The sequence below is a fragment of the Strigops habroptila genome, chromosome 12 (genome assembly GCF_004027225.2).
Source record: "Strigops habroptila isolate Jane chromosome 12, bStrHab1.2.pri, whole genome shotgun sequence".
In the NCBI taxonomy this organism is placed as follows: Eukaryota; Metazoa; Chordata; class Aves; order Psittaciformes; family Psittacidae; genus Strigops; species Strigops habroptila.
Genome location: NC_044288.2, coordinates 24929108 through 24953783, shown reverse-complemented (window position 1 = coordinate 24953783; position 24676 = coordinate 24929108). Strand labels below are relative to the sequence as shown.

Sequence of the window (24676 nt, the reverse complement as noted above, 5' to 3'; positions counted from 1 at the left end):
GTGAGGGCTCAAGCTGCCAGGACCACTCTCCTGGTTTCACTGATGCTCTCACTAGAAGAAACAGCGGGGCTATGTTACAGACAGACAAACAACTAGCTCAGGTTATCTGCTGGGGTGGTAGAAATAGTTCTTATTTCCCAATTACTTCTGGTTTGGCTGGGCAGTTTTAAGGCTTGAACTGAACTGGCTAAAATTCACCCCAGCTACCGACTTTGAGTGAACAGGGAAAACCATCTATAATGCGAGTTTCTGCATTTTCATCAATATTTTTCTTTTGATAATAGAGCTATATTATTTTTAGTCAAATCACTGTCGAGAACAACTTTTGTCTTCAGCATTCCTTTTGACACAAACCCAAGACTACTTTGAACATGAAAACCGGCAGCTACCTGTGAGATGCTGACCTACTTCTAGAGTTCAGCAACCTTCCAAGAGCAAAGACTTCTTCCTTCTTGATGCTCCTGGAAATACTTAATGGCATTAAGGTAACAGTTAACAGTCTCCACTGCAAAGTGAAATGTCACAACTGGGAAGGATTTGCTTTCCATCTTTCCACATGTAATCCCCTGAGGTGTCCAGTACTGTCAGCAGAGAGGAGCTGCGTGGGCCCAGTGTGCTGTGATGTGAGACTCAAACTAGAGGCCAAACTCAAAGTATTTTAACACATTGATTCATTTTGGGTGTCCCCCTGCTTTTGTTAGGTATGAACTATCTCAATCTCATCACCTCTCGTTTCTTCTTGGGATTAATCTTGGCATCTTGCTGACTTCATTACTTTTGTATTATTATTCTGTGCTGAAGGAAATCAGCATTGTAATGTTACTGTACTAAAGTTATATGTACACATGTGTACTGCACTCCTCTGTGTAACTCTTACTCCAAGGCTGCCGATCAACAAAGCCACCAGTGGGGATGGACACAGCATATCTGCCCTGGCTTGTCTCCTGTCCCCTTCAGCCAGAGGTACAGAAGGAACAGCAGGAGCCATGCAGAGGACAGGGTCGGTGACTGCAGTACCAGGGTACACACCAGCTTTGGGGGTCTGCTTTAGAAAACAACAGCAAATCAATTCACTTAACGAAACACAGACTATTGACAGTTTTCTTGTGTGTTGTCTGCGCATTAAAGCCAGCACAGACAGCTTCAGAAGGGATTTGGGAGGAGGAGAGCTGCCTTCTGCCACCTGCCTCTGGTTGGCTTGGGCCTGCAGCACTATTCTGTTTCTTTTTCTAAACAATGATAAAGGTGTAGATAGCCACATTCCTAATCAAAAGGATACAAAGAGCATCTCTACTTTGCCTTCACATGGTCATGATACAAGTTAATTCAAAGAATGAGTGAAAATGGGATGAAACCCTTTGAGGCAGAGGAGCAGCTACTCAATTTATTACTTTCACTGACGGTGGCATGAGTTCTCCAGAGTGCAGTGGTGAGTGCTGAGGGGAAGCCAAAGCCAAGCACCCTACACACATGTGTAAGGTCAGAAATAAAGTTGTGGGGCTGCAGCACAGGGTTTGTGGGTTCTCAGATATTCAGTGAAGAGAATGAGCTGGGAGGAGGTGAGGAGAGATGAGAAAAAATCATCCTTGCAAGAGATTCTGAGGAGATTTACAGAGAAAAACATTAATTCGGCTTAACAAGATTTTGCCTGCTGAGTCCTCAGGCAGCCTGAAGGACAGAACTTTCCCCTTCTTAAGCTTCACTTCAGCAGAAGAAAGTTTCTGAATTTCATGAAAGCAAATATTTGATTCTAAACCTAATGATAAAAGTTAGATGATATTTTAAGGTCTTGGCCTTACATTTTCACTCTCCTGAAATCTAGGGAAATGCAATGTTTGTAGTTTGACAAGAACGCATACACTTGTCTTTTTTGTCCCATTTATATACACCAGAGCCCTTTATCAAGGCAAAAAATAATTCAACTGTCCTTTGCCTGGGCTCATGCAAGATGTATAAGCACATTCAAATTTTACAACTTCTACTGTGCAGGTCAGAGTTTAATACTGGTTTCTTTAATTATCTTTGATGCAAAGTCCCTAAGGAATACCTGAAAAAGTAGGAGTGTGTGATAGAGTGAATAAAATGAATTGCAAAAATGCAGAATTGTTAAGAGCTCAGTGATGTCTCATAGAAAAACAGTTCATTTAGAGACCATCCTGCAGTATCAAACAGGGACAGGCACAGCACAACTGCAGACCAGGAAGGGATTAGGAAGAAAAGGATCAGTCATGCAGTGAGCTCTGCAAAGAGACTTTCGGTAAAAACTGGGTTTGACAAGCTCTAATAATGATCCTAAGAATAATGAATGTCTTCACTCCTCCAGCACGTTCCTCCCTACAAGGCAGTGAATTAACGGGGAAGCCTCCCAGGCTTTTCTTGCAGATAAGGGCCTGGAGTACAAGTGTGATAGGAACAGCTGAGGGACCTGGGGGGGTTTAGTCTGGAGAAGAGAAGGCTCAGGGGGGACCTTATCACTCTCTACAACTGCCTGACAGGAGGATGGAGTGAGATGGGGTCAGTCTTTTCTCCCAAGTAACAAGTGACAGGACAAGAGGAAACGGCCTCAAGCTGCGCCAGAGGAGGTTTAGATGGAGATGAGGAACAATTCCTTCCCCAGAGGGTGCTCAGGCATTGGAACAGGCTGCCCAGGGCAGTGCTGGAGTCACCATCCCTGCAAGTGTTCACACACTGTGTAGCCGAGGCCTCAATGCCATGGGTTAGTGGTGGCCTTGGCAGTGCTGGGGAATGGCTGGACTGGATGAGCTTAAAGGCCTTTTTCAACCTGGTTGATTCCATGATTCTATGATAAGCACTTGCAGCCAAGGAGAGGCGATGACACAAAAGTCCCATCTTCCACGTCTTTGGCAGGTCTGGAAGTTCTTCCATCACCAAAGCAAATGCTCACCCTCAGCACCAGAAGAGCAGAGGAGTCATCCAGGAGATCTGAGTACAAAGCCCTTGAATGCTACCAGGGTTGGCTGAGGAGCAGCACGGCCATGGACACAGGGACGTGGGGCTGTACACCAAGTGCTGCTGGGTGACAGGGAATGGCACAGGCAGCTGCAGATGTTGCTGATAAGCGTCTTGTGCTACTCCACAGCCTGGAGGGAGGAGGGAGAAGGAACCTCACCCCCAGGACCTGCAGCACATGGCTGAAACACTTTATCTGCTTTTTGTGCATTTCTGTACTTCATGTGCACAGATTTAGTTTGTCATCCCACAGTCACGATATATGGGACAGATACAGGAAGAATTTACGCTCCCTTATTCCAGGCCTTTTGCTTTAACCACAAGGACATCCATCTATGGTGTGTAAGAATTAGCAGGACCATGAGAACTGCATGACACAATCTATAAGAGATACTTGTAATGATGTAGAATTCTTGAAAATAGATTAAGGATACTTTTAAAAGGAATTATAACGTAATTTGGGTGAAGGCTCTACAGAAAGACAAATACAATTAGTTCTTATGTTTTCCTGACTGCCTTCTTTCTCACTGCTGTCAAGAAGCCTGCATGAAAACATGCTATTTTATACCAATGACATCTGCATCTTGCTCTTTAGCAGATATGACAGTCTGTACGCAACATGACAATCTGGGAACTCTGGAGGGAATTACATCAGTAGTTTGTGTCAAATTTCTATGTTCCATTTCTATTAGGAAGGATTAATTTAGCAGCCAAATCAATATGACTGTATGGTAGCATAAAACCTATTAAAAAAGATAATTTACAAGCAAGGTCTTATCTCTGGTTCAAGGAACAGATGTAGGAAAAAAGACGGAAAGTCAGAAGTTGAATACAGTTCAACAGATACCAGTATCAATGGCTGAATGCTGAATTACCTACTCTTTGTTAATTCAAACTTTAAACAATTGGAGTATGGTGGTAACTAAGAGCAGGGCATTCCTCATCAGTTGGTATCTTTAGGATAAGGTGTCATTGTGAAAGATTTACTTTATTCCAAGAGCTCACTGTTGGCTCAGTACTAAGTGCTGTCATGGCATGGAAGAGTAACTCTCACCAGTACAGAAACCAGGAGGTCAGTAAAGCACTCAGCAACAGATTTCGTTGTGCTTCTATAGAGTAATTAAATAGAATGAAAGAAACAGCAAATAGGAATCCTACTTCACAAATGGATCTTCTGTAAGATGCTTACTGTGACATCCAGGAACCCGCTATTCTGCAGGTGACCAGTGAGGAGTTCCAACAGAGCAGTCAGCAAGTTCAATCATTGCATATTCATGCACTAACTTGTATTTCCTTCTAACTTGATGAGAAATGACAATATATTTTAGGTAGTCTTTTCCATTGGACATTTGCTGACCTTTATCTGACTAGAATGAAAGAAAAGCCCAAGGTCAACTTTAACCTTTCTATTCAAACATACCATAGGAATGTATACATGTAAAGCAAATCTGAATGTACAGCAAGTTAATCTTGGTCTTTTCTAGACTGTGTACTGCAGTTCTACTTAAATCTGCTCGAAAGAGCAACAGCAACAGGAACAATTCCACTCCAATAGCCCCAGAAAACCTGCCTTCACAGAGTACATGAAATGCATTGCTCTTTCCCAGCACACCTGCAACCTGCTCTTATGCCACATCCCTGCCCTCAGCCTCCTTTTCCAACATGAGGCCACCCATGGAATACACTCAGAATAAGTTCAGAGCACACACCTCACATCTCTGGTACAAACCTTCCCCTGGCTGTATGCTGAGGGGCTGGGGACAGCTTTGCAGTGTAACACTGTGTACTGATGCGTCCAGCACCCTTCTGATGGGGACTAGAACTACCACCACGTTTGCCCTGCACTCTGCTGGCTTCCCACCCTGTCTCACAACAGGTTTTATCTTATCTCTACAGGATATTACCTGCATTAGCCAAGTACTTTGCTAATTTTACTCTTCCTAAGTACTATTAATAAATCTTATCATGAGGACTCTGATGAAGAATTACAGTTAACACAGCTTGCCAATGACTTTCCACATCCCATCATGGGAGTACCTGAGTCGCCAGCAAAACATCTCAGTTACAGCACAAGCACAGGTCGGTCACAGATTCCCTGCAGCTGGAGCTGGCACAGATCCCTCCAGGCAGTGTTTTAAGGTCTCCTCCTCTTTTGGCAGACTTTTCTGAGGAAAAACAAGAGCCAAAGCACTGCTCATCTCTTCCGAGAATTGGACTCTTTTGGAGGATAGCAGCATCTGATACACCCCTCAGAATTAACCTAATCGTCTTTCAACAGAGCTTCTCAAACAGCCTCCTTTTGCCGAGGTTGAGATTCAAATTAGGCATCTAAACAAGACAGCAAGGAGTACGTAATAGAGCAGGGAACTCTTTCACCAGTGGTGAGGCTAAGATCTGAATGTTACAGGTTCTCCTGGCAACCTTATTATTGATGAAAAATGGCAGAAGTTGCAGAAAAGAGTTCCCCAAATTCTTAAGGTTTAGGCAAAACGCATCACGCTGACTCAGCTGTTTGTTTCATCTAAATGCAAGTTAGGAGGCAATGCAATTAAAAGTGCAGCTTAACTCATGGGAGCCAGTACTAGATATAAAAGCACTTTTATTTCCCTGGAGAAAGCCTCTAAACCATCCAGAAGGTATTAGCAACAGAACTTAGAAATGATGGCCAATGCCTGAATAATGAAATGACTGACCACTGGCCAAGCTACTAAAGGAAACGGGGGATTTTCCATTATTTGGTGTTTTCCTGTTGAAACTCAGTGCCAAGCTGGAAGTCATGACTGAGCCAAACAGAGTTTATGCCTTAGCTAAAAGTCAAACAGGCTCTACAGGGAGGTCAAACTGGATCCACTCACGCCTTCTGCCCTTAAATCCCATGACTGTAAGGAGAAAAGCAGGTTTCCTCCCCCTTTCTCAGCCTTTAAGCAAAACAAGTCTTTTAATCTATTTAGAAGCCCTTTTTGACATTCTTAGCTGCAGTTTTTCTCAATCAGCCTAATCTTTTCCCATCAAGCTCCATGCTAATCCCATTTTGCACCACTCCTTAAACTAATAAAAGATTAGAGTGACATTTCAGAAAGGGCATTGTATTAAGCAGCTTCTTTCCCATCTCAACAGATCACGCAATACAAAATGTAGTGAACAGGCCATTAATCTTATGATAATGAGGTGTCAGTCTGAATGGAGACCTCCTTCTTGATCAATATGAAGGGCGCAGGAACAATGAGGTCACTGCTGCTCACCAGCTCTGGCAACTTTACCAGAAGGCAGCAGATCCATGAAGTGTTGTTGTGATGGTGACAACAGCTCTTGTCACCACAGTGCTCTGCCCTTGACAATGGAGAGCAAGCATTTGCACCACTCTGCCACCCCCTGTGCTACCCACACATAATGAGCTTTTCCCTATGTTCTAATTAGTGACATAAAACTGTTTAACAACTTCAGCCTTGCTCCAACATGAAATCAATCAGGATTATAACCACACACAGAGAAATTCTTCACACCTATCCGGCTGGTGAAAATCACTGTCAAACTACTTCCTTCATTGCTACAGTGGATGAGCATTTGCTCTTCCTGGTGACATGCCCACATTGGTATTATCCCATTACAGACAGAAAGAATTTTTTCATTTTCTTCAACAAGTCACCATTCCCCTTCAAGAAAACATCCTGGAAGCCTCAAGAACAAGGGGTGATGGGTTCAAACTGAAACAGAAGGTTTCAGGTTAAATATAAGGCAGAAGTTCTTCCCTGTGAGGGTGCTGAGGCGCTGGCACAGGGTGCCCAGAGAAGCTGTGGCTGCCCCATCCCTGGCAGTGTTCAAGGCCAGGTTGGACACAGGGGCTTGGAGCAACCTGCTCTAGTGGAAGGTGTCCCTGCCCGTGGCAGGGGGTTGGGACTGCAGGAGCTTTAAGGTCCCTTCTAACACAAACAAATCTGGGATTCTATGATTCTAAGTTTTACCAAGTGCTGAGAAAACATTCTAGAAAAAGTACCAGGCCCGTCCTGGCCAGTGATACCTGGAGGCATCCTTTCACTTGCTCTTATCAGATGGTTTTCCTTCAAGAGCCGTTGGGCTGAGAAATCAGGTTTTCTCCATACACAATGCCATGAAACTGCACTGAACATGAAACTGGTCACAACTACATATTTACACTGCACAAACTTGAGCCACAGGGCTTAAAAATGATCAGAGCGGAGTTAACCGAGGGAAAGGGCTCCTAAAGGAGCAGTGGAGAATGAGCAGCACCTCTCCCTTCCTAGGGAAATAACTGTGCATGGGTTTCACTTTTACATTGCTTTTCTTCCTTGTGACTAATGAATAAAACCTCTGGGTTTGGCATTCCCAAAAGTCAAGTGCCTCAAAGTGAAACTGTCCCACAATTTACCTTTGTAATTTGTGCTTTTTCGTGGTTTGCATAGTTACTACTGAGATGGGTAAGAGTTCTTCCAAAAATATTCACCCTGTAGAGGGATTCAGCCCTTCTCCTCCTACTTAACAGTCTAATCCTGCACTTGCACAGTCGCTGTTCTGTCTTGGTATGGTAAATAAAAGCTAAATATCAACATCAAAGAAACTGATTATTTGGAGCTATTTCGAAGACAACATTCACCCAAAACTAGATCTTTGCAGTAGATGAGAAAACACAACAATTTTCTGCAATCACAGTAGGACACAGTATCACTGCATTGCCAGTAAATGGCAATTTTTAGCCATGCAGCCTCTAGCTAAGTCTTTATTCTGATTTTCTTATCTAACAACATACATAAAAGGGAGACCTTGAGTTAAAATAAAAGGTTCTTCTAAAAATCCTACCTCTCCATCTTTGTCGGAAATCTACTGTCTTGGTAAAGCTCAGCTATTTACCTGTATACTGTGGTAGGTGGAGAATTAAGTGTGTCGTAGATGAGCCTCACGTGTCCTTGGTACAACTCCAGAGCCAAAGGATCGTTGTCTCCTTTGTATAATAAGATGCCATTGTCCTTGTCCGTTGCTACCTGTGAAACATTAATAGCCAGGTAAGGTTGCTTAGTAAGGTAAGGTAAATATGATTAATAAATCATACATAGAAGCAACAATGAGAGCAAGCACCATGAGACACAGAAAGGTCTTGGTGACATTGGGTGGGCTTGGACACAACCAGGTCAGCTTCCCACTATGGGATGGCGCTCTTGCTTCAAATAAGAACTAGCTGTCAGGAAGTGAAAGCTGCAATTTATTTGATCCCTCTTAATAGACTGTTGCTGTATTTTTGGTGTCACATAAATTTATTTCCCAGCTACTACCCCAGCCTGAAGTGGAGATTTAGAAAATCAACTCCGGCAGTAGGAGTATGTCACAATGACAAGCAAACAGATTTCAGCAGGCACTGATCTGTTCGCAGATATCTAATATATCACATATCACATATATGTTCACAAAGAAAGAAAGGACCTGTCCCCATATCCGCCATAGCCATGAGTTATTTGCAAGCCATGCTGATTTCAAATGGGACATTTAGAGAGTCAGGAAGAACAGAATAGCCCTTGTCCCTCACTCTTGAGCCCTTTTAAGCAAGATTTCCTCTATCTGTTCTTAATAATCAATGTTGTATTCTAATTTTAATTCACTAGTGATTAATGACTGGATGCAAGAATAATATTAAGCCTGGGAAACAAGAAGTGAGAACATCATCTGCATGTGTAATAATCAGCTTTGTTCTTCAAGCTCTGGCCGATGTAACGTGTTTTGTACACTTAAGAAAACGATGTCCAGATTTTCAGCTTTAAAGTTGACCTACAGTATGTGGAGCCTTCAGGGAGCCATATTTTAGAGTACCCATATTTACAGAATCTCTTTTATGGTATTAAATAATAGGGATTTTGAAGAAAACCTGGAGTTTCAATTATACATGAATCAGCTTCATTTTCATATGAACTGTATACTCAAGCTATTAAAGATAAATATTAATTACGGATTTTTTTTTTCCTTAGAATAAATTTTGCAGGTACCACCCTTTAAAAATCTATTCCTAAGGAGGAAATTCATTCCTCTTTCCCATGTCTTGACATTGGTATTTTAATTACAACCAAACTCCATCAAGTAAGTCTAGAACACAATTTCCAACTGTGGAATACAATCTTTTCAAACTGAGAGAATAAATGCAATGAAATAAATATACAGGTATGATTTTTCTTGTCTTGTCTTTTGAAATCTTAGGCCTCATTTGCAGGGGGAATCTAACATGGAGACAGATTAACAATCAGTGGCCTAAGGGAGATTATCATGTCATACAGGTACTCCACACATCTCTTTAAGAGAAAACAGATAAAGCTAGAAATTATTCCCTCATATATTTTGGGATATTAGGAGGGGAAAAGATCAGTTTAATGCTTACTAGACTGTGAATACAAATAACTTCAAAATCACTTAAATATCATATTGGACTAAGTGTCCAAAACCACCTTTGATCCACAGCCACAAAGAAGCCAGTGGTGACACGGCACTTTGATATCTATTTTCCATTGCCTTCTGAACTTTAGACCTCAAATCCAATTTTGGTGTAACTACAGGACTGTAACAAAACCCTCCACCTTTCATCTACTGAATGTGCACAGTAAGAGAGTAAGCAAAATATTGTCTGGAAAGGCCACTTAGAGCAGCTCTTAATAAGTGTCCTAATATTAAGCACTAATTCCTACGGGATGAGCCACAATGCTGCCAACCAGTAAGAAGCCAGGGAGGTTTCCTGAACTATCTCTATTACATTGCCAGTCTGGGAGTAAGGGAGTGGTGAGATTCTGGAGGCAGGTCCACAAAAGTACAGTGGTGTCTTAGTTGTTCCTTCAGGTTTCAATACCTTCAGAGCAGGCCACTGACTGACAAGCTGACTCTAACTTTGTCAGCATCTTGGCTAAGGGATCCTGTTCCTTCAGAATGAAAACATCTTTAAGAGTGCTTAGGGAAGCACTGAGCTGTTCACCTGGAGGGAGATGTTTGCCTGAGGGCGGATTTTGGCTGACGGCAGCTCCACGTAGGAATCCTTCCCCACGAAGTTGACAGTGATGAGCTTCTCGCACTTCTGGCCCGCAAAGCCGGCGAGGCAGCGGCAGACGGGCTCGTGGTGCACGACGATGCACTGCGCCCCGTTCTGGCACTCGTAATTGTCACATGGGCTCGTCTGCAGCAGGACCATCGGTGGAGGAGTTTCACAGAAGAGTCCACTGCAGAAAGAAAAAGTGGGCTCAATCTCAGCTTGTTTTAAGGAAGGAGACATTTTCAGATGCTGACAGGATACCACCACTGTGGTATAGCGACTCGAGAGTCAGTTGCCATGTGCCTGCTTTGCTGTGTGAAAGCCCTACAGCACAATGCTGTAGAGAAATCTCCATGCTGGGACTGAACAAGCCTGTTCAAACACTGAAAGCTGTTCATGCTGCACTTTGCACTGGCTATTTAGCCCTGCAAAGGACAGCAGTCTGTCTACAATAGCTGCCATCCCGCAGAGGTTCCCAGCAAAAACTGGGAGCAATTTAAGCCCAAACCTGAGATATCTCCATCTTAGCCTTTTTGATTTAAGTCTATCTCTGCTGTTGTAAGTGGCAAGCACGAGGAAAATCCTCTATTCTTAGTACTTTTTACAGTCTCCTCACTTGGTTTACTGCACATCAGAGTGTATCGACAGGCAACTGCTAGCAGGCCTCAGAAGCAATGCACTGATACCACACTATTTGCTGGGCAGTGTCGCTGAACTGGTTGTTTCTATCAGCATCAGAATCATTCACTTTATTTTAGCTGAGTTTGTGGTTGGCAATGTCCTGGATCAGAACAATGCAAAGGAAAGGAAGCTCTCCCAGAGTCAGTGGTAGCTGAGAAACAAATGTCAGATCTGAGTAATCTGGAGGGAAGTGCTGTGGTTCAGTCATAATGATGTGAGAGGCTGAGCAAACCCCCCCATAGGAACCTGTGAGCCGTGCGGCTTGGGCCACATCACCCAGGAGCAGCGGTGGCTTGGTCCCCAGGCTCCTGGGCTCAGCATGGCTGCACCCTCACTGGTGATCTGCTGGGGTGACTGCTGTGCTGAAACACCCACCCCAGTGAGGCCGGAACAGGGAAAAGGGAGCATGTGTGAAAAGCTGCAGTCATCGGTCACAGTGCGCCACATGTCAGGCTAAAACCCTCTGCTCAGTTCACCCACTGGGCCTATGGGACTGCAAAGGGACCCAGCCAGGCTCTCTGGCTACTGCACACTGTGTGCCCGTGCCTTTATACCCCAAACTTCTCATTACAGCCACTGTTCAAACCCAACAAACCCTTTTTGTGCTGATGAGAGAACACTAACTCTTTGCATGGAAGAGTTCTGTGACTGCTTGAAAATGTGTAGCCAGCACAATGATGAAAACTTGGTAGGTGGTGAGCAGGGCGCGTGTGTCGGGCTGTGCTGGGAGGACGTGTGGAGAGCTACGGTGAGGGCTGGGGCTCCGGCTCAAACCCTGTGTTCAGTTCTGGGCCCCTCACTCCAAGAGAGACATTGAGGTGCTGGAGCGGGGCCAGAGAAGGGCACCGGAGCTGGTGCAGGGCCTGGAGCATAAGTGTGATGAGGAACGGCTGAGGGACCTGGGGGGGTTTAGTCTGGAGAAGAGAAGGCTCAGGGGGGACCTTATCGCTCTCTGCAACTGCCTGACAGGAGGATGGAGCCAGGAGGGGGCTGCTCTCTGCTCCCAAGGAACAAGGGATGGGACAAGAGGAAACAGCCTCAAGCTGCACCAGGGGAGGTTTAGATGGAGATGAGGAACAATTCCTTCCCCAAAGGGTGCTCAGGCATTGGAACAGGCTGCCCAGGGCAGTGCTGGAGTCACCATCCCTGCAAGTGTTCACACACCGTGTAGACAAGGTCCTTAGTGCCATGGGTTAGTGGTGGCCTTGGCAGGGCTGGGGAATGGAAGGATCTTGAAGCTCTTTTCAAACCTGTTTGATTCTGTGACTCTATGATTCCTGCACCACCTCTGTGTTACACAGCACTGACAGCACCAGGGCTGAGAGCCCTCCAGGAGAGGATTGTGGCAGAGCTGTTTGTGCAGTGAATAACCCACCAGTCCGGTCCTGGAACAGTGAAATCTCACTAGGAACTTCCTGCCATTCAGGGAGCACTTTGTGGAATCACAGCACTCTCATAAAAACAAAGCAAAAAATGCCCCAGACCTCACTCGTCTCCAGTCAAGCAGGTGATACTTGGAAGCTCAGTGAATTTCTAGGCAACCTTCCTGGATACAATTAGAGCAGAAACCCAAGCCATTTCCCTACAGTAACTATTACTGATTCAAGACGTGCAAGAACAGCAAATAAAACAGCCACAACATACTCAAGACCAATCTTGCTCAGCCACAGAGACCAGCACGTGCTGCCTGTGCAACAGAAGGAAATGGAGACGACTGATTTCCTTTTCACATTTTCCTATGTGGAATTTTGCACAGAGCACCACAGCTCTATCTTTATCACTCTGTGGAATGAGAACCCAAACCTCTCCCTGTCCCTGTTCTCCCATCACACACCGCTCTCTGGTCTGCCTCTGGGAAACACAAAGGAGAGAGGAATATACAACAAAATAGGGATGGGCTAAATCCTGAACTGCATCAAAAGCAATGGAGCTGCTCTGCTCTCCTGTCTAAGAGACACAGGGCTTTACATTACTACTTGAAGAATACCTTGAAAGATGCAAACATTTGGGATTGGCACCTGGGAGAAGGCCAGGAAAGCTCTCCTTTCCCCAGGGCTGCAGCAAAGGGGCTGGCACAGCATGGAATACCCCAATCAGCTTCCTAACTGCCCTAATCTGTATGTGGGCCTTGGGGCCATCCTGCTCCAGCCGTGGCACCACTTGGGGTCATATACGCAGACACACAGATGTTCCCTTCTCATCCAGAACCACCTCTTGGTACTTCTCAGGATAAAGTGAATTTCAACGCTTTTCTTACTGCACTGCCCTAAACTTCCTTTATTCACCACATGGATGGACTGAAGCTTCCAAGCCAGGCTCCCCACGGCCATCTCATTGCTGCCTTGCTGCTCTAAGGGTAGGGAGATGCGGTTGACAGAGACCCCTGATCTTCCCTGTCTGCCAAGTGACACTGGGGGCTGTCAGTGGGCACAGTCATGGGCTGCTAATACTATTAGCCAACAGTTCAGGAAGGGGGTAAATATCCTCTACCAGAAGAGCACAATCTTGCACAGGGACAAGCCAATCTAGTCATTGAGACAAATGTACCTCAACAGTGTGATGTGGCAGGCCATGCTGCTGGCAGCCAACAAATTTACTCTGCTCCAAGGAGTGTGTGGAGAAGATGCACAGGGTGAGTACAGTGGGCAGCAGAGGCAATGGGAGCATGGCAGGCAGGGGAGTAACTGCACATGGGTGCATTGGGCTTGTGTAGCAAGGTCTTGTTGGGGGGGCTACAGGGGTGGCTTCCATGAAGCTTCTGCTAGAAGCTTCTCCCATGTCCAATAGCACCAATGCCACCAGCACCAAGGTGGACCTGCCACTGGCTAAGGCCAAGCCCATCAGTGACAGTGGTAGTGCCTCTGGGATAACATGTTTAAGGGGGAAGGAGCAACTGCAGCCAGAGAGGAGTGAGAATATGTGAGAGGAACAGCCCTGCAGACACACAGGTCAGTGCAGGAGGAGGCAGGAGGTGCTCCAGCTGCTGGAGCAGAGGTTCCCCCGCAGCCCATGGTGCAGCACATGGTGAGGCACCTGAGCCCTGCAGCCGATGGAGGTCCATGTGGAGCGGATGCCCACCTGCAGCCCATGGAGGTCCATGTGGAGCAGATGCCCACCTGCAGCCCATGGAGGTCCATGTGGAGCAGATGCCCACCTGCAGCCCATGGAGGCCCATGTGGAGCAGATATCCACCTGCAGCCCATGGAGGTCCATATGGAGCAGATATCCACCTGCAGCCCATGGAGGCCCATGTGGAGCAGATATCCACTTGCAGCCCATGGAGGTCCATGTGGAGCAGATATCCACCTGCAGCCCATGGAGGTCCATGTAGAGTGGATACCCACCTGCAGCCCATGGAGGTCCATGTGGAGCAGATATCCACCTGCAGTCCATGGAGGTCCATGTAGAGCGGACACCCACCTACAGCCCATGGAGGTCCATGTGGAGCAGATACCCACCTGCAGCCCATGGAGGTCCATGTGGAACAGATATCCACCTGCAGCCCATGGAGGTCCATGTAGAGCAGATGCCCACCTGCAGCCCATGGAGGTCCATGTAGAGTGGATACACACCTGCAGCCCATGGAGGTCCATGTAGAGTGGATACACACCTGCAGCCCATGGAGGTCCATGTGGAGCAGATGCCCACCTGCAGCCCATGGAGGTCCATGTGGAGCAGATACCCACCTGCAGCCCATGGAGGTCCATGTGGAGCAGATACCCACCTGCAGCCCATGGAGGTCCATGTGGAGCAGATACCCACCTGCAGCCCATGGAGGACCCCACCTGGAGCAGGGGTATACCTAAAGGAGGCTGTAGCCCTGTGGGCAGCCTGGGCTAGAGCAGACTCCTGGCAGGACCGGGGGCCCCATGAAGAGAGGTGCCCGTGCTGGAGCAGGTTTGCTGCAGGAGTTGTGACCCCAGAGATGGGTCACACTGGAGCAGCCTGTGAAGAACTGCAGCCCATGGGAAGGACTCAGCTTGGAAAAGTCCATCCAGGACTGTCTCCTGTGGAGGGCCCCACAATGGAGCAGGGAAAGAGTGTGAAAAGTCCTCCCCTGAGGAGGAATGAGTGGCAGAGACAATGTGCGACCAAAACCCCCATTCCCCATCCCCTGTGCTGCTGGGGAGCAGGAGGTGGAGAAACTGGGAGTGAAGTTGAGCCTGGGAAAAGGGAGGGGTGATTTAAGGTTTAGTTGTTATTTCTCATTATCCTACTCTGATTTGATTGGCAATAAATGAAAGTTGGGTCTGTTTTGCCTGTGCTGCTAACTGGTGAGTGACCTCTCCCTGTCCTTATCATGACCCATGAGCCTTTCATTCTATTTTCTCTCCCCTGCCCAGCTGAAGAGGGGATTGATGGAGCAGCTTTGGTGGGCCCCAGCCAGGGCCAGACCATCACAGTGTGAAATGGTTGTCTTTCTTTGTTCTTGGGAACATTTTTTTGTGAGCACACCTAAACTATGACCTAGTTATAGACTAAGAGACTTCCCCTTCCTGAGCCAGCTCCTTTGCGGCAGCTTCTTGGCAAACCCCCCTCCCAGGCCACTCCGCTCCTGGAGGGTGAGCACAGCACCTGTGTGCACATATCACCACTCAGCAACAGATCCTTTGGATTCCCCTTGCCAAGAAAACAAGGGAATATTGAGAAAACAGCAACAACCTCATGGGAAGATTGATGCACAGAAAGCAATTCTTGCCAATTTAAGGTAGTTACTGTAGTAGCTGCCTCTTGGCACAGCAGTCAGACCCGATGAGCTGAGGACACATCAGAGACACGTCCCCACTGGTAGCCAGGCACTGAAGCACACCGTCCACCTGGAACACTTCCCTGTTCAAAGCCTGCTTTCATTAAGTGTGTGATCTCTCGTCAGTGCACACTTTTTTGGCTGGCAAACACGTCAAGAGCACCAGCAGCGGGATCAAATGAGGGTTGACCTGTCAGCCCCGGCTGCTGTCAGGTGTGACCAGCAAAAAGGGACAGAGCTGACCCAGCCCGTGAGCTTTGTTGTATCTAATGCAAATCACTTTGTTTTGTCTGTGAGCAACAAGTAGAAAGCAGGAGGAAAGTCACTGTGTGTAATTCTAATTTCATGGAAGTTAAAAATAAGAATAATAAAAAAACCCATGCAACCCGCAACAGCCTCCACTAACAGAAAGCAAATGTTGCACGAAGCCAGCGTGTCTGTGCTTGGAGCTGCTCTGAATGACTCCCTGAGCTCCCAGTATGCTCCTGCACAACCCTTCCTTGCTGTGCGACCCTGCAGTGGGTGGCTTTACAAGTGCAGCTGTCCTGCTGCTGGCATCTAGGAGCTACATTAGCAACAGTGTCTGCCAAGGTCTTTTCTTCTTTCATTTTAAAGTATTTTTAAAGTATATTTTTAGACATCATTAATACAATTTATTCCCCCAGCAGTGGAATGTGCAGCACAGCCTGCTTGCAGCTAGCTTGGCCAAGTCCATTCTGCCTGGTACAATCTCATTTATTTCAGTAATCGCTGCAGAGCTTCCTGTAGCAAACAATCCTAGTGGAGAACTCTGAAGCATGTACCCAACAGAGGAACAATGCTTTCCATCAGGCTCAGCAGCCCTAACGCGTGCTTCCCACCAAAGCAATATCAACCAGGACAACACTGCTGTGAGGCTGGTTGCTAGAGCGAAGGTTTGATAAGTCAGGTCTCATCCAATGGGGCTCATGCCTTCTCAAAAGTGTTTCCATTTGTGGGGGTAAAAGAATGTCATTTTGGGAAGAACACACTGAGAACTTTTCAGGAAGAAAGATTGTTGCTGAGTGGTAAAGAAAGGTGCTGTGTGGAGCACACTATGCCAGAATAGGAGACGCTAAGATGGGAAAACAGGCATGTGCGTGTTGGTACTATTGCTTCTTGGGGCTGTCACCAGACGTGTCATTGTGCACATGAGGCCCAACATTGTTGAGAATTACCAGAGTGCCATTTGTTCAACTGTGCGAGGATGCAAGTTTTAACATCCTTCTAATGTGTGACTCCAAGTGGCTTTGACATACAGCATAGTGACAACCATAACACTGCTATAGCTCTACGCATATATTACAACAGCGTAAGTACAGATAGCTGGGAGCTCACTGCAAACTCATTGCTGGGAAATGATTCCTGATGCTTAGCCAAGAAACTTTATAAATCCTCATCTCAGGTCTCCCTGTTACCTTTGTCAGACCACCCCTTGTGTTCTCTCCATCTCATCAACACTTGCAGCCTTCAAGTACTTGCCAAGTTATCTCCTCGCCACACAGCCCAGCACCTGAGGCTTGCTTTGTGAACTCTAGAGTCTATAACCCTGAACATCAGAAGGCTGAACTCTGTCAGTCACCATCTTTGCAATTGCAGTCTTAAGAGGGGAAAAAAAATAATCAGAACCTCCTTCAGAGCAGCAGGCTTTCAACTACAAAAGGCTGGAGTCATGGAAAGAATAATGAACAGAACATATTTTGTTAGCAGAATTTTAATCCTGAAATCAAACAAGATCAAGGATATTCTGCATGGAGAACACAAGGGCCTTCAGCTTGCTCTCTGCCTTGGCAGAGGGAGCCTGTTAGTGCTCACTGTGATGTTTTTCTCCTAAACCACTCTTTCTCCCTTGCAACTTGCACAGGAAGCTTAGGGAGGTAACATGGGCTAATGCAAACTAAGAAAGCAAGCAGGAGACCTCATGTTAATCCTGGCTCTGTTGTTGACAGGCAGCAGGATTACTTTGCTTGACCAAGTCTACCTTGTGCTATAAAGTGCTGTCTAGGTTAGTAGTTGATTTTGGAGCTTTGTGTAAGAAGATGTTTCCTCTTAGAGGGCTTTTAGTGGAATGAAGCCCCCTCACCTGAGTGAGCAGAGGTCTCTGGTGTGAGATCAGCCAACCCAGGGCACTAATTGCCAGCAGAGCTGCTTCGTACACACGAAGGGACCCAGACCAGTCTCCCACCTCCCCCTGCTGCTCTGCTCAACTGCGTCACAACTCAGAACATCTCTTGCAAACACTGACCCTCACACTCATCACTGCGTGGTACTGACAGGCCTCAGAAATCAGGGGACTTGCAGCAGAAGTCTCCCAGTCACCACCATCTGTAGACTCCCGATACAGCTTTGCAATCCAGTTTCTCAACTCTAACAATTAGATAACAATGAGTATTTACAATTCCACTGTGGGACAGCCACTTGTTATCCTTCCCAGTCACCAACCTGCAAGATCCCTGAGGCCATCAAAGGGATTGAAGCAGAGAATGAAACATGGAGAAAAGGGCATGAATGTGCAACTCAAAGGTATCTGATAGCCTGTAAATAACAAGTCTGATTCTGTGAAGCCACGGGCTGACATGATGTTATACATCAATGCCTATTCAGGGAAGGCTGTCTGCTTTGCAATAAAAATGTGTGTTGAGAGGAAAAAAAAACCAACCCCAAAACCAGCAAGGATGAAAGCAGGAAGAATGAAAACAGTTGTAGATACAAAGCAGAGAAAATGATTTATAAGTGTTCCTGCGATTTCTGCTTTGTCAAGACTGATCTTTTCAGGTACTCCTTCTTTGTGTCACGTGTGTATTTCAAACACAGAAAAGGTTTAGCTGGAAGGAAGCCAGTATCCAGCCTCAGGCAATGATTAGTGAATCCATTTGGAGCAGCACACTTATCTCTGACAGACAGAGAGATTTCCAGGAGTCAGATATATTGGCAGCTGCCAGAATCAGAGACTGGAAATTTACTGCCAAAATCATGTTGAGCCCATCCACCAACAGGTACAGAGATACTGGCACAGAATCTCCAGCCTTATGTTTTCTTGCAGCCAGGTTCATATATCTCATTTTATTATCCTTTGCTCACTCTCGTGCATGCAAAGTTTACCTCCGTATCATTTCTGTGAGGGTACTACCAGGACTGCTGGAGCAGGCAGGCAGACTAACACAGCACTGCACAAAAGGCAAATTGCTCTTTGCAAAGCAAGAATCATCAACCCCCTGTACTCCGTGAACTCACTGAGACCTACTTCAAGATGGGAAGCATGGAGCCATCCATTCATGTAGGACTGGTGCTATATCTAGAGGCTGATCAGCAGTGAGGATGAAAGCAGTTCAGGTGCCCCATCAGTACAGAGGACAGTCCAGGAGGAGCTGACTTGTGCATACCTGAAGCCCTGAGGACAGATGCAGGTGTAGCCATTGACTGCATCTACGCAGACAGCTCCATGGTGACACTTATGGCCCACACAGTCATCATCATCTATTTCGCAGTGTTTTCCGCTGTAGCCCGGCAAGCATTCACATCTGCAAGACCAGAACACGGCTGTTAGTAGCTTGTTTCACCATCCACATCATCAGCACACGCAGGCCCAGTCTGATCCGAAATGGAAAGGTGTTAGCAATTATTCCTGGAAACATCGAGCACAATTCCTGCCATCAGCAATGCTCGAGTCACTCCTGTCTGTCTGCAGCTGAGGGTCTGCAATCTGCTTAAATTCAAGCCGAGCAAAGCAATACCATCCTACTGCTTATCCTCAGCCAAGTCTGCAGAGAAGGACGATCATACAGTGCTCCCCGATTATGCTAAAGATGACAACATCTTCCCTAACCTTACAGCCTCAATATTCTGCCAGGGCAGTTGCCCTGATGTCTCAGACTGTGATTTCGGCAATGTCTGCACAGTGCTGAGTGTCTGAGGTTGACCCTGTGCAGCTACACAGAGCACAGTAAGGTTCCACCTTCCAAATGGAAGCAATTTGCAAGCAAGCCATCAACCTCAGCAGATTTTAAGAAAAACCATCAGTTTTGAGTTCACGACCGGTCTGCCATTCATTTGCAAGGCACAGAATCATAGAATCAACTGGGTTGGAAAAGGCCTTTAGGATCATCAAGCCCACCTTTAAATAAACAGCAAATGTTGCTGCAACTATGGCAAGTTGTCTTTGAAGCCTGTCCTTTACCTGCTGCTACGGGGTAATGCCATTCATAGGAACCACACAATGGGATGTGCCCAAACCTGCAGACACTGGCTTTGTATTTTATTTTATCCAATTTTCCAGTTTGTTGTATGAAGGCTACATCAGCATTTCTATTGTAAGCCTTGCAGAAGTTTATACCCTGACAACAGAAAATATATCCTCAAGTCTGACTTGGAACAGATCTTGTGGGATTGCTGAACAGCCTTTTTCTGAATGCATAGTGAAGACAATGTTTAGTCATGAACACACTTTAGTCCATAAAACACGTTTTACTCCTCCCAGCTGGATGTTACTGCACATCTGGAAAACAAAAGGCATATCACTTCAAGCAAAACAAGGGAAGGGCTACAGTTAACTCCAGCAATAAAAGAGAGGCCTGTGCTCTTGCTAGAGCCCCTTGTTTAGACCCAGCATGCTTGCCACTGAGAGCTGGAAGGGAAAACAAACACACAAAGTTGAGGGAGGTGGCATCAGGAGAGAAACTACTGCTCCACCAACCCATTCTGCTGGCCTCCTCCTCCTCCCTGCCAGAAGCCTGGTGGGTCAAGTGCAGGAGGAGGTTCCTTATGGAAAACCTCTTCAGAGGAACAGGGCACATGGGAGCTGATGAGGAAAGATTTCTACATTGCAGGCAGCAGTCACTGTGCTGATTTGGTTCTGAGTGACAGTGTGCTTTGGGTCCTGGCAGCTCCCCAGCTCATCAGGGCAAAGCAGCAGGTCCTCTGTGTGCTAATGACCAGTGCAGGGCTGCCACAGCATCACGGCTTCAGCAACCCCCGAGTTCAAGCACTGGGAGGAATGTGACCTTCAGCCTCCATGTCAAAACATGGCTCGTGACTGGCTGAAGGAGGAGGAAACAGGGCAAAGCCTATTAACCTGTGGGCTGTAGGATGGATAATGTTATGTAGATGCACATACTTTCTTTCTCCATTCTCCCCACAGGAAAAGCCCCCATCATAACCCTCCGCAGCCACGGGTGGTGGATGGTCCAGCCCTGCATGCCTGAGTTGCTCTTTTACCACTTGGTGGCTCAGGGAATACTGTGATTAACATAACGGAGATGACAAAAGAGAGCAAAAAAAGCAAAACGTGTTCTTCCCCCAAACCATAAGACACGGGTGATATTTTTTGGCAACATTGTAGTCACACCTGCAAGCAAATAATGTCAATCAAAAGACTTTGTGGGGGGAATTGGCAGCATTAATCCTGTTGCTTTTTATTGATCCCTGCAGTCCTAATATAAAGTGATGTAATAACGAATGATGTGCAGTTCCTTATTCAGAGCTGCCATGCATCAATTTTATGATGTGTATTGGCTATCTCAGTAATGACAGAACCACCACTTTTCTCTGCAGGGCTGCATTAAATCAGCATTTTAAGCTGTCAGGTAATAATTCCAAGCTTTAAAATAATAAAGTATATTTATACCATGCTCCAACACCAATACAGTGAATGGAAAAACATGCTCCTTTCCTGAAGTTGTTTTTTTAGAAGTAATTTCATTGTGTTAAATGGTATTTTTTGTTGATTTTTGCTTTGTTTTCTTGTCTGGCATACAGAAAGCTGCTCTTCTTCTATAGTAATGGCACAATAAAGATGCAGAGGCTGGAAGTGAGGAAAGCCACCTGCAATTTTAGCTTCAAAAGCAAAGTGCTCTGCGTAGCCAAACACACACTGAAATAGTCCAGTTTGCTTCCAAGCTTCGTTTTCTCTTTAGAAACATGGAATTCCTGTTGGGCCAGGCATCTTGGAGGATTTAGTGTGTCACATCTATGTGTATGCCTGGAGGAAAGCAGGTGAGCAGCTCAGCCCCAGGAGTGCCTCACCCAGCCTCCTCCTCATGGAAACCCATGGACCCCCCCAACCATGGCATGGGAAGGATGGCATGTTAGCTGCATCCCTATCCCACACAGTGCAGCAAGTGATGAAGTGAGGATCAGTAAAGTATGACGCAGTAGAGAGGTGGCAAAGAGACTTTCATAGTCAAATCCTGGTAAGAGAGCAATTGACACCATTAGATCAGTTATCTCATTTCAGTGACAACCTGACAGCAGTACACTGGAAATCTTGTTTTCTGCTACAGCCTTGTAGTGATGGCAACATTCCCAGGATCAGAGAGCGCCTGAAACCATGTCTAGTGGTATTTAAAATGTTGGCCTACCTGAGGGGGTTTCCATCTGCATGCATTCAATGTCTGTTGCATTAAAGCTGTGAATCATGGCTTCTACTGCAGGGCCAGAATGGAATTTCCCTCCCCATATCAATAAATAACTTGGCTTTCTATTTTTTCCTGTCTTTGTCATCTTTTCCTCCCTCTGCAAAGTTGCAGAGTAACTAGAGCTGAAGGCACGACGGGCAGACTGGCTGCTACGTGTCCTTGCTGCTATGCTGGTCTTCATTGGTGTGTCCTACTCATACGCCCAGGGCACAAACCTGACAAGTGGATGGTCAGCTCAAGAACAAGCCTGAATCCTGTTATTAATATTCCCTGCCTTTGGAAGCAGAGAGGAGGACTGATTCGTGAGCCTGACTCACTTTGCACATCGCACTGTACCGCACCGTTACGTGCTGGATGTGTGGTACATCACAGGGCAGGAGATCAAACTGCTCCAGGCATCAGCAGCAGCACAGGACCAGAGGTGGCTGTTTTCAGTGAGACCCAGCAGCCACCACACATCACTGCAGAAGCTGCTGGGGGATCTCGGCCCATTTCTGAATGGTTTTGGGGCAAATAAGGTATGAGAGAAAAAGCAACACTTGGACAAATCTATGTTCAAGGTTGGCAGGCTCCTTCACCTCCAAGGCTGGCATGCAGGAAAGCAAAATGGGACAAAAGGAATGAAATTCCAGGCTTTTGGGTAGCATTTTATGAATAGTGGAAGAATAATGCAACAAACAGTAGTAGAAAATACTTACAAGTAGTTATTTAGGCTCCCCTCAGGGGTTAATGGCACCACTGTGAACACTTTTCTAGCAAGCAAGCAAAAAAAAGGTGTCTTCTTTATTCAAACTATTTGGGTGTCAGGTATGTAAATGCTTCCAGAAAGGGTAAAACCATTCAGGACCACAGCTGTGGTCCCTTCATACATCCCATCCCTTCATACATCCAGCAGCACAAGGTAATGTGAGTTACAAGCCTTTGCCTGGTAACATGACGTAGCTACTGGATTAGCTGAATGATGGATTAACTAGGAATGAAAGCTGGAAAGAACATCAGGGACTATTTATGTCCTGGTAACACATCTCTTTATCCAGTCCCTGTGCATAATTTCAGGAACTTCCCTAATCATTTAATAGTTCCGACTTCCTCAAGAGTTGGAAATGTTTCTGTCTGGAGTGTTTTCCCCCCAAAGAAAGGCTTGAGTTGTGCAGATGAGTGTCCAGCACAGACCCAGCTGCCCTCCTGAGAGCCAGCAGCTCTAAAGTTTTGCTTCACTTCCTTCTAACTTAATGAAATGTTCTTTGGGCTGCATCAAAAGGAGCGTGACCAGCAGGTCGAAGGAGGTGATCCTGCCCCTGTACTCTGCTCTTGTGAGACCTCACTTGCAGCACTGTGTGCACTTCTGGTGTCCCCAACATAAGAAGGACACGGAGCTGTTGGAGCAAGCCCAGAGGAGGCCACGAGGATGAGCAGGGGCTGGAGCACCTCCCATACAAAGACAGGCTGAGAACATTGGGGCTGTTCAGCCTGGAGAAGAGAAGCTGCGTGGAGACCTCAGAGCAGCTTCCAGTGTCTGAAGGGGGCTACAAGGATGCAGGAGAGGGGCTGTTTGTCAGGGACTGTAGCGATAGGACAAGGGGTGGTGGGTTCGAACTTAAACAGGGGAGATTCATGTTGAATATAAAGAAGAAATTCCCTGTGAAGGTGGTGAGGCGCTGGCACAGGGTGCCCAGAGAAGCTGTGGCTGCCCCATCACCGGCAGTGTTCAAGGCCAGGTTGGACACAGGGGCTTGGAGCAACCTGCTCTAGTGGAAGGTGTCCCTGGCCGTGGCAGGGGGTTGGAACTGGATGATCTTGAGGTCCTTTCCAACCCAAACCAGCCTGGGATTCTGTGTGCCACTTTACACTATTCTGAAGTGCCAGTTGCTTCACAGGACACCCTCTGACCCCACATGCAGGTTACAAGGAAGACCAAAGAGCGGTACCATCACTCCCCTGGGACAGCCAGTGTGCTGGGTGAGGTGTCCCTTGCCAAATCCCTACCCCTCCCTCCCAGGAAGGATCCATGAGCACCATGAGTGCACTAGCGTTGTGAAAACAAGCACAGAATGTAGCTCACACTGCACTGAACTCTTTTGAATTGTCTCCCTTTCTTACTTCTTTGATTCAAAGGTCTTTTCTGGACAAGCTTTCCACAGAGTTTGACTTTTCAATTGACTATTTGCTAAATTGTTCTGTAATTCTGTCATCACACAAGTGATGAACACTGCTATATGCACCTCTGAAAACACCCCAACCCCCACATCTCCAGACACTTTATTACCATTTAAAACATGAGGCTTTATTTTGCCCCTGTGAAACGCAAACGCAAACGCAGACTTCACAAAATCTAACATGAGCTGAGCAAGGCTTCTCTCTATGGCCAAGGAAGAAGGTGCTTCCTGACGGAGAGCCATCCAGTTCAGCTGTTTGCTGCTGCTGTCCAGGGAAGGAAGTGTGGGGAAAGGAGCCCCCTGAGGCCAAGGCTGGCCTGTGCCAGTGCACCCCAACACCTCCAGCCATCCCGAAGGCAACAGCCGAAGTGGGGATACAGCAGAAGACTCCTGACCTGCAGCTTTCTGCTCTGGTCACAAGTTTCTCTTTCACTTCTCAGCGGTTACAATGGGGACTGGAATTTAACACTGAGCCAGTATGGGCAGAGGAGAGCCGGGTTACATCAATTAAGGCTTCTGTTATGCTGCCTGAATTGATGGATGCCCAAAGGAAGAGAAGGAAATTGTCCTTAGTTTCTGATGCAGGATAAGATATTTGCAGTAACTGTTGCAAAAGTCCTCCTTTTTCCATGCTTTATTCCAGAGTACTTTCTCTGCTCTGGTGGTACTTCCATTA

At 46.5% G+C, this 24676-nt stretch overlaps 1 protein-coding gene across 2 annotated transcripts in view; it reads right to left on the bottom strand.

The window, feature by feature from the left end:
* SLIT3 (slit guidance ligand 3) overlaps window positions 1–24676 on the bottom strand; it is a 518327-nt gene that overhangs the window by 18431 nt on the left and 475220 nt on the right. For both annotated transcript variants that reach the window (XM_030504413.2, XM_030504412.1), the window contains 3 exons: window positions 18815–18952; window positions 9932–10172; window positions 7837–7967 (listed from right to left, as the gene is read on the bottom strand). In XM_030504413.2, the coding sequence (XP_030360273.1) occupies window positions 7837–7967; window positions 9932–10172; window positions 18815–18952 (510 nt within the window). The remainder of the gene's footprint in view (window positions 1–7836; window positions 7968–9931; window positions 10173–18814; window positions 18953–24676) is intronic.